The 10,811-nt window shown below is 46.4% G+C and overlaps 1 protein-coding gene across 2 annotated transcripts in view; it reads left to right on the forward strand.

The window, feature by feature from the left end:
• Positions 1-10,811, forward strand: part of DLEC1 (DLEC1 cilia and flagella associated protein) — a 96,565-nt gene that overhangs the window by 19,765 nt on the left and 65,989 nt on the right. For both annotated transcript variants that reach the window (XM_089919039.1, XM_022553713.3), the window contains exons 3-5: positions 7,791-7,901; positions 9,429-9,622; positions 9,835-10,055. In XM_089919039.1, the coding sequence (XP_089775165.1) occupies positions 7,791-7,901; positions 9,429-9,622; positions 9,835-10,055 (526 nt within the window). The remainder of the gene's footprint in view (positions 1-7,790; positions 7,902-9,428; positions 9,623-9,834; positions 10,056-10,811) is intronic.

The following is a 10,811-nucleotide window of genomic DNA, read 5'->3' on the forward strand; positions in this document are numbered from 1 at the left end:
TCCCTGGTGGCGCAGTGGTTGAGAATCTGCCTGCCAATGCAGGGGACACGGGTTCGATCCCTGGTCCGGGAAGATCCCACATGCTGTGGAGCAACTAAGCCCATGCACCACAGCTACTGAGCCTGAGTGCCACACTACTGAAGCCCGCATGCCTAGAGCCCATGCTCCGCAACAAGAAAAGCCACCGCAATGAGAAGCCCGCGCACCGCAACGAAGAGTAGCCCCCACTCACTGCAACTAGAGAAACCCAGCGCACAGCAGTGAAGACCCAACACAGCCAAAAATAAATAAATAAAATAAATTTACATTAAAAAAAAAAGATTTGTGAATGGGTAACTAGTCTTGTGGGCACCAGGAATACATCAGGGAAGGTTTTTCATCATTGTTTGGGGACTAATAGAGCATAGAGGCTACCTGGTCCTCATGATTTTTAAGCAATATCTATTAACTACAAAGCCCTTGATGACAGAGAAGTGATTCACTACACAGTAAAGTCCTGGGTAGGGTCATTGAAAGGAGAGAAGAAACTGTAAGGGCCCAAGATGGCTGTCAGTCATGCTAACAGCCATACAGTCAGGAGCCTGAATCTTCTAGTCTTACTAAACTACTTACCACTTCATGATCACCAAGTCCAATTAGTAAGTCATCAGTATAATGGACTGGCGTGATGTTGGGCAGAGTGTCAAGACAACTGGGTTCCCCACAGGCTCTATTGGTTAGAGAGCAGGAGAGTTAGTATGCTCTCGTGGTGAGATAGTGATTGTGTGCTGATGTCCTTCTTACATAAAGGCAAATTGCTTTAAACCATCCTTACCAAGGAGGATAGAGAACACACTTGCCAGACCAGTAGTCACATGTCAATGCTAGAAGCTGGCCAGAAAGATACCACATTCAGTATGGCAGCTGTGATTGGGGCTACCACGTGGTTAAATTTATGGTAGCCCATTATCATCTACTCTATTTGGCTTCTGCAGGAGCCAGACAGATGAACTGAATAGTTTATGAACCCTTATGTATCCATCACTTAATCCCAACAAAACTATCATCCCTGTATCCTTTAAGTATTTGATGATGGTGCTAATCTCTGCAAGGGGAGAGGGTTGCTTCTGCTGACCTGGAGTGTTCAGATGAGCCTGGAGGTTCAGCATTCTCCGGTTCATGCACCTCAATGCCTCATTCCAGGTCTTTGAATCTTACTCTTTTCCTGTCAGGGTCCTGACTTTGATACAGGAGACCTGTTGATGCTGTGCATTCAGTCTCCTTTGCTATTCTGCTACCATCAGTTAGATCCCATATCTGATTTTCACACTGTCTGCCCTGCAACTTAGATGAGAGTCTCGTTAGTCATTGCCAGAGACTCTGACTTTCATGGTATGCCTTGAGTTGTCAGTTAGTTGACGTGAGCCTATAATTTTCTTTTTTTTGAAAGCTTCCAAAGCAGTTAAAAGCCAGCCAATCCTTATAATTACCATTGCCCCCATACCATTCAGGGGTCATAGCTATCACAAATGCCAACACTTCACCTTTTACCACATCCCAGTTTACCACATATGAGAATCTTAGTTATTTGATGCTGTCATACTCCAGGAATTACCAGCAATGGAATCCTTTTTGCCATCTGACTAAAGAGTGATCCAGCTCCAAAATCCTATCCTGATAGTCTTCATTCTAGTCTGGAAGCAATTGTTTTAGCCAGTTTCTCCCAGAAGCAAAGCCTGGATCCAATGTTTTCATGCAGGTAATTTATTTGGGAATGTGATCCAGACAGAAGGTATGCAGAACAAGGGAAGTGGAACAGGGAAGAAGGGAAAGATGATATAAAGATTTGTCAGTTGGCCTCCACTACAGGTGACGCGTGCTCAGTCCCACAGTACCTTTTGAGGAGCCTCATGAAATGGATCTCAGAACCACCAACCACAGGGAGATGAAAAGGGGAAATATATCTGTTGGCTCCTGACCGCTGTTGGACAAGAGCGCCCCCCTCGTGTTAACTCCCTGTCTTAACCAGTCCAGGATGCTGTAACAAAGTACCAGAGTGGTGATCATTTTGTAATGTATAAAAATATCGCAGCACTATGTTGTACACCTGAAACTAATATTATAAGCCAACTATACTTCAATAAACAAACAAACAAAATTCCCTGGAAGTCACTTCAGCTGGAAGAGAAGGGGCTTGACACGATAGGGGGAGGTGCCTCTTTGCCTACACCTCTGTGGTCAGAAGCAGTCATCGGCCGTCAGAGCACAAATCCCAGGTATTTGGAGGACAGGGTCCTTTTGGCTCACCCAGGCTCTCACAGACTGTGCAGGATGCCCCCGAAACACATGCACAGATGCCTGCCCTGGGACTGGGAGTGAGGGGTGGGTAGCTGCTACCATCCTAAGAGCTGAAGTCCACTGCAATTTCCTGTCCAAGCCTTCCCCTGGAAGTTACAAGTCTTCAATAGATGCCATGGTTACAAAACAGTTCCGTTAGACTGATTCTGCCAGTGCACCTTTCGCCTAGGTGGGGAGACAGAGTCCTGGCGCTTTACTTCCTGTCTTCCCAGGATCCTCTCTCTTGACAGGCCTCCCCCTCTGTGGCGTGGCTCTAATGTTTCCCCATGACCACACGCAGGCTCGCGCTTGGCAGCAGCGCCATACAAATGACACTGTGCTCCTCTCACCGCAGCACGTCAGGAGGCCCGGGTGATACTAGCCTTGATTACCTGGTCAGGTTGGTGTCTCCACATTAAATTCGCCATGTTGGATGATAAATGATTAGTGCTTTGTGGAGAGGTATTCTCACATTTGACCAATATCTTTTTTCCTCATCAAAGCTCCATCAGCACTCACTGAAAACTCTTTTCTAAGTCAACCATCTCTCTGGCAATGCTTTCTTAATTTATTTGTTAAAGAAATTGGGTCATTTTTCCTGTACACTTGTCCATAGTCTGGATTTTGCTGATTTCAACATTGTGGTGTCATTTAACCTGTTCTTATGATCCCTGTATTCCTTGCAATTCAGTAGTTAGTTGTAGAGACATTATGAGGTTTAAGTTCAATTTGGGGGGCAGAAGGGGAAAGACCAGCTCATAGATGGTGCTGTGTACTCCCTTCAGGAGGTGCATGATGTCTCTGTTTTCGTGATATTGCCAGTCTTTGCCCAGGTCTGTTGCTTCATTAGGGGTTATAAATTATAGCAAAATGCTAATGATACTGAAATACTTCTATAAAGAGAAACTCTTCAGCAACTACTTTGATTACTCCAAGATAGGAGCAGAATTAATTCTTTCCCCTTATCTTCCAGTTTTTAAAATAATGAGTTGGTTTCCCTAACATCTGCCAACGATGACTAATGAGGTTTGGTTAGTCGGTTTTTAATATCATTATGACCTCATAGGTTTCATAACTACAATTGTATTTATTCTTTTTTTTTTTTTTTTTTTTTTGGTACACGGGCCTCTCACTGTTGTGGCCTCTCCCGTTGCGGAGCACAGGCTCCGGACGCACAGGCTCAGCGGCCATGGCTCACGGGCCTAGTCGTGCATCGGCAGGCGGACTCTCAACCACTGCGCCACCAGGGAAGCGCTGTATTTATTCTTATTGTTGCTCAAACTGTCCCATCTTTGGCCAATTGGAACATTTTCAAGTTGACACCTGACTCTTTTGACACAACATTGGTTGTCTGTGATAACTTCCTTACTTTCTGGAATGGTCAGATGTTCCAGGTTCATCTTGTGTATTTATTGCCCCAGACCTGGAATCAGCCATTTCTCTAAGAAGCCCTGGTTCCTTTATTCCGCCCCCCCACCACCAAAGTCTTTGATTTATCCTCCTACATCCCTGAAAATCATCATTTTCCAGGTTAGTAGGGACAGTGCTTTTAGGGTTGGGAGACCTGACATATCTGTGGCCTGGAGGGAGGGAGAAGTGGAAGATACAGTGGCTTTGGAAAGCATTACACTCATGGGGTCCTGCTGAGGACCAGAGGATGGGTAAGATGCTTTGCACATGTTATTCCACTGAATCCTTCCAACAACCCTGCGAGGTAGGTTTTCTCTCCATTTTACAGGAGCTGAGAGAGGAGCTCAAGTAACTTCCCTAAATTCCCACAGCTCAGAAAGGCTGGGACCCAGATTTGAAGTTGTATCTGCTGTCAAAGCCCATCTCTTTCTTCTCTCAAGAGGAGGAGGAAGGCCTGTTGTCCAGGCACAGTGTCACACGGGTGTGGATGACTTCCCCTCGGGTGTGGCTCTGAGTGTGAGGCCCCATGCCATGTCAGGTCTGCCCCCTCTGAGGCCCAGCCCCATTAGACAGTGAACACTCAGTGTAGAATCCATATCTCCTCCTGTTGCCCCTTCTCTGCAGCAGAGTCGTGTAGCTGCCAGGCCCCCTTCCTCAGTCGTGGATTTAGGCAGAGATTATTGGTAGCAGATTCTCAGGAAGATTTATTGATTGCCTGACATCCACTGAGTCCTTGGAGTCTGATACTGTCCCCGTCTTTGGTAGGATTCTTTTGGCTAAAGATCAGGGGAGATTAAGTAATTATTTGTTTGCTTATTTTTAAATTTATTTATTTTTGGCTGTGTTGGGTCTTCGTTTCTGTGCGAGGGCTTTCTCTAGTTGTGGCAAGCGAGGGCCACTCTTCATCGCGGTGCGCGGGCCTCTCACTATCGCGGCCTCTCCCGTTGTGGAGCACAGTCTCCAGACGCGCAGGCTCAGTAATTGTGGCTCACGGGCCCAGTTGCTCCGCGGCATGTGGGATCTTCCCGGACCAGGGCTCAAACCCGTGTCCCCTGCATCGGCAGGCAGATTCTCAACCACTGCGCCACCAGGGAAGCCCTTCTTTGTTTATTTTTAATGAAAGTGGAATAAAACATTGAGAACTGTGAAATGAACATCAGCCAGGAGAGTTTCCCAGTGACCTTCATTTTATGTTTTTACCCAAGATAATATTAAGTTGTAATCAGACATTATCTGCCCTGGTTTCTCAGCCTTCTGCTGGCAATGTTTCTCTTTTTTATTTCAAAAGTAGCAGAAGTAGAGACCTTAATCCAGTTCCCTGGACACCCCTCTGGTCTCTGCTTCTCAGGGCAGGGCGAGGTGACCCAAGAACCCCTTTTATAACTTGGATGATTGATGGTAAGGACATTCCCCTGAAATATTTATTTGAGGCACAGAAGCAGACTTTCTCTGTTTGCTGATACAAACGTCACATGGTGGAAAACATGCGTAAATTCTCCAGACAGAGGGAGAAAGATCAGAATTCAGCAGAACGTCTTGTGCTTTTGTTCCCTTCCCTTGCTGCTATCTTATTTATTTTTTATTTTTGGCCGCATAGGGTCTTAGTTGCGGCATGCAGGATCTTTCACTGTGGCATGCGGGCTTCTCTCTAGTTCTTCTCTCCAGTTGTGGGGTGCGCGCAGGCCTAGTTGCCCCATGGCATGTGGGATCTTAGTTCCCTGACCAGGGATCGAACCCGAGTCCCCTACGTTGGAAGGCGGATTCTTTACCACTGAACCACCAGGGAAGTCCCAGCCTTGCTGCTATCTTATCTGTATTATCTTTTGGGGAATGGAGCAGCCAGCTCCTGGCAGAGCCGTGCTCAGGAGCAGGGTCCATGTAGGAAGCCCACCCTTCCCAGGTGGAAGGAGATGGTCACAAGGCCAGTTCAGGGTGCCCAAGGCTCACCTGGTCCATGGACCAGGCCTGATGTGGAGAGAAACTTCCCAAAGACCTGATAAGAAACTGCCGCTCCCACCCCCAGACACAGCACTGAACTGCCCACACCCTGGGGGAGGACCGTGGGAGTAATGGTATCCGAAGACAGAGGATACATCTCCTTGCAGCATGGCCTTTGCCCTTTATCTGGAAGCTTTATTTTATCTTTTAATATTTCAAATAGGCCATCACCAAAGTACTTGGGAACTGGGCTGGACTGTGTCAGTTGGCATTGCTGTCACTCCCTGGTGAGGTCTCTGTATTGCAGAGGAGGGGCCAGGGATCCACGTGTTCCCAGAATGGACCTTTTACCTGTGGTTCCGGGATCGGTCACTGATGAGAGGCTCTTGGTGAGTTTTGGAAGGGGAGGCCTCTGTTCTCCAGAAGCAGTAGCAGGCAGATGACCGAGCAGCTGTGAGTTTCAGAGCAGAGTCCAGATCACGTCCTGAGAGCCCCCTGCTTCAGTGCTGCTGGCTGAAGTTGTTAATGATGAATTCCCTGACCTCTCTCCCACTTTGTAATCCTCTGCGTTCAACAAGTGCCCTCCCACCCTTTTTTGGCCGTGCCGCGTGACTTGTGGGATCTCAGTTTCCCAACCAGGGATTGAACCTGTGTCCTCGGCAGTGAAAGCGCAGAGTCCTAACCACTGGACTGCCAGGGAATTCCCTTAACCCCTTTGTATACGGTATACATAGAGTAATTCCTGTTTTCCTTGTCGAAACTTGACTATTACAGTAATAGGCCAAATCTCAAAGTTCTTAAATTAACATATTTGATGGGAGAAACATGTGCTCTTCACTTGTCTCACCTGTACCTTTGGTTATAGGGAATGTCTGGAGGGAAAGGCCATTTAAAGGCACCATGTTGGTTAATGGAGCAAGCAGTAAAGTTTGAAAACTTTCAAGTCTTCCATTCACCCTGTTTACTCCTTAATTTTTATCAAAGTAGTCGTGTACATGGTTTAAAAAAAAACAAATCGTTTCTAATGAAATATAAAAAAGCCCCCACCTACGTATGTCATTACACATTTGTGCAAACCCATAGACTTCACAACACCAAGAGTGAACCCTAATGTAAACTGCGGGCTTCACGTGACAATGATGTGTCAGTGTAGGATCATCAGTTGTAACAAATGTACCATCCATGGGGGACGTTGATAATGGGGGAGGCTCTGCATGTGGTGGGGGGAAGTGGGTATATGGGAAATCTCTGTACCTTCCCCTCAATTTTGCTGCAAACCTACCACTGCTCTAAAAAAGTCTATTGAAAAATCCTCCACCTCACCTCTCCCAACTTCAGTCCACTTGTCAGAAATGGCCATTTTTAGCTCTAATTCTTCCGGAAACCTCTAAATAACACATCTTTTCTACTGTTTCCTGGCTCATCAACCATAGATAATATCAACTTCCCACTCTATTAAATGAGATTTCCTCTCATGTGTCTGCCAATCGGTTGGGGGTTGGCTGATCTAGCTGGGCTTGGCTGGCTAGATCAGCGTCCAGCTGTGGGTCCAGCTGAACTTGGCTCCCTGCTGCAGGTTGGGCTCAGGTCTGCTCCACGTGGACTCCTGCTGGGGTCCAGGATGAAGGGGCAGGAGCTCTTCTCAGGATGATGGCAAAGGCACAAGAGGGAAGGCTCAGCTGCATGAGCACCTTTCAAAATCCTGCCAGCCTTTCATGGTCAAAGCACATCACATGGCCAAAGTCAAGGGTGAAGAAGTGGGCTCTGTCCCTAGTAGCAGGAACTAAACACTCACATGGCAGGGGGCATGGATACAGAGAAGAGTGAAGAATTGGGGCCACTCATCAATCTACCCTGTTTCTCCTAACTCTGTTTTGTTATAGACCTCTCTGCAAGTAACTGTATTTTAGCTCAAATAATACCACCACACAGCCTTGCCCAATGGTTGGCCTCTTTTAAGTGGCCAACTTAAATACTTGCTGGTTAGTTTCTTAAATCTCAAAATGACCACAGGGTTCTAAGAATTTTGTTAGGTGGTTTAGGCTTGGAGGATGAAGAAAGTTTGGGTGTAGTTTCTTTGACGTCAGTGTGCCTTGAAACACCTTTTCTCATTCTCGTCTGTGTAGTGAAGACCATCTTCAGGTGGTGTGTGGACAACGAGTTGCTACAGAAGCATCATTTGATCTGCCCGAATGATTACTACAGCGATACAGTGCCCTTTTGCTCTGCACCTAAAGGTAATGCCTCTGTGCTCTCTTTGTGCTCTCTTCGAGCCTCTGATACCATTCCAGGGAAGTTCTGTAGTAGTGGGACCACACCAGCCACCTTTGCTGCTATTTCCTTGTTCATAGATGTTTTTTTCCACTTTTCTTGAATTTGGTAGTGGCTCTTGGGAGGGTCAGCTCTGAGCGTGCCACTTCCTCACTAGCTCCCTAACATGTACAAGATAAAAGTCTCAGCTCCTCAATGCGGAATCTGACTCTCTAGTCCGTTGCCCAACAACAGGATGTGAAAATGTTTAGAAATGGAGTTGAATGAACCAAGACAGGGAGGGTCTGAAGACATATGAGCCAGGGAGCAAGTTTCTGATGGAGTCAGAACACGGACCTGGGGGTTCTGCATACCCCTTACAGGCCAAGAGCAACTTTGAGTGTGGAGGGAAGTTTGGGTAGGGAGGCGGAGAAGGATGTGTGTGTGATACTGGGCCAGTTTTCTGTGCTGTAGAGGCAATATCTTCTGAAAATGAGTGGAGTGGGAGGCTGTGTTGTGGGCTTAAGCAGCAAGGTAGAATTTCAGAAGAGCCGCCATGTAGATCCTGCGGCCAAACATCGGGATGGCGGCCTAGCGGTGCCAGGCTCCAAAGACGAGCTTGTCAGCAGCCCCGGTCAGTGGGACTCTGATGATCTCTGGGGGACCGGAGCTGAGAAGGCATTTGGGTTGGAAGGACTGGGATCCAGAGAATTGAGGGTGCTGACGAGGAAAGAGTTGCACTGACGGCCTGGGCCATGCAGAGAAGTGAGGCCAGAAAGAGGTAGCAGAACCAAGTGCCATGGGGTACTTGACCACTTATTATTTTATTTTGTTTTATTTTATTTTTATTTTTATTATCATTTTTGGCCGCACTGTGTGGCATGCGGGATCTTAGTTCCCCAACCAGGGATGGAACCCATGCCCCCTGCAGTGGAAGCATGGGGTTGCAACCACTGGACCGCCAGGGAAGTCCCAAGCCACTTAGTATTTTAAAGTTGGCTGGACACTCAGTATCTTAGGTAGATCAGTAAGGATGGATTTAACGTGTATTGAGGATTTACCTGGCACTGTGCTAGGAAATGTGATGGTACCAGTTTCATTGCATTCCTGCTAGCAATATTGAATGTTCTCATTTAACCTTTTGGAGATGATCTTATAGGTATTAAAAAGCTAATACAAACTTTGATTTGTCATGTGAACCTTTAAAAAAGCATGTTCACATATGATGTACGTGTACATGCGTGTGCGTGACAATGGTCCACTCATGTTCTTGACCATGTTTGGCAACTGAACAAATGTATGAACACTCTAGTCCTAAGTCTCGAGGATGCAGAGTAAGTTCCAGGAGTAATTGATACACTGAAGGGCAATTACATCTGGGGTAGGAAATATGAACATTTAGGGGAAAAAGAATACCAAGCTAACTGTGCCTTTGGTGGTTTCATTAAGTCATCTTGGAAGCGTCCGCCTCGTCACCTTGGTATAGTAACTTATTTTTTTTCCTGGTGCCACAGGTGCCTTTGTCCCTGGATATTCAAAACTGACATTTAGTTGTGAGAAACGTTCTGTCCCAAAGAAAGAGCTGACCAAGAAGCTTGCCTGCAGGAAGATGCCCTCTCAGTCTGAAGAGGAGACAGACTACACCATGGACAGCCTGACATGGGACTCATCTTTTAAGGGCAAGCTCAGATCCAGAGCAACTGCCGAGGTGAGTGCTGACGCCTGTGAGTGTGTGGACGGTGAGGCAGGGCGATGACAAGGGGGAAGGGGCTCCTGGTGACACACGACGTTGTGATGAAGCCACAGCAAAATAGAGAGGAGGGTGTCCTTGGCCACCTGTGGATCATGAAGTCAGCAAGATATCAACACACACAGCCCTCCCGCTTGTCGTTGACGCTATCCTTTTCTCGTGTTTCAAAGAAAACAGGTTCACCGAAGAATAAAAACTGGATGAACCATTTACGTGTGCCCCAGAGGCAGCTGGAGCGGCTTCTGCTCGCCAGGATGGAGAGTCGGAACCGCTTCCTGAAAAACCCTCGCTTTTTCCCTCCTAACACTCCGTTTGGAGGCACGTCTCTTCTGTTTCCTCCCAAGAAGCCAGCACTGATAGGAGAATTCCAGGATGGAGAGCTGGAAGAGAGGTGTGTTTTTTCCTGACTCGTATTCTCAGAAAATCTGACCCTGCAGAGGAAAACTCAGAAGGTCCTGAGTCTGCTTTGGCTTCTGGAGGATCCTAGACGTTTGGGGGTGGGGTGTCAGTATCCGAATAGAGCAGGGCTTCGGGGCTGCCCTCAGGCGTGGCCTTTGGACACCCCCAGAGTCCTGGGTTGTGCTCTTCTGACCTGCCAGAGTCTTGAGGAATAGGGATTAGTGTTGGCCCTTGTTTATATCTGAATGGTCTGGATCAAATGGGAGACATTTCTATAGCCATGTGCTCCTTACATTAAATTCATGTGTCTTGGATAATAAAAATGTTTAAAATCTGTGTAATGACAAATAATTAGTATAAATTGTGATTTTTCTTTAAGAGAGTGCCTTTGGCTATATTTCAATAATTGTCCGTACGAAGGGAATGAGTTGCTTCACTGGTTCATAATTTTAATGGATTTAAAACGATTAATGTTTCTTTATTAAATATCTTTTTATTAAGAAAAATCAGAAAAGATTTGCCAAGAAAACTAGCACCTATATTAAAAACCTAATTAACGTATTGGTGTTTAAGCTTCCAGAGTTTTTCCTATGCATATTGAAAAGGAAATACGTAGATATATGTGTTTTCACAAAGATTTGATCTTGCTGTAAAACTCTTTTGTGACCTGCTTTAACAACAACAGAAGCCAACAGATGACACATTGCCTATCTCTTTGATGGCTTGGATGTATTTGTTTTCCATGAAT

This window comes from Delphinapterus leucas, chromosome 10 (genome assembly GCF_059928025.1).
Source record: "Delphinapterus leucas isolate spDelLeu-1000000601 "Yukka" chromosome 10, BTC_Dleu_Yukka2, whole genome shotgun sequence".
Classification (NCBI taxonomy): domain Eukaryota; kingdom Metazoa; phylum Chordata; class Mammalia; order Artiodactyla; family Monodontidae; genus Delphinapterus; species Delphinapterus leucas.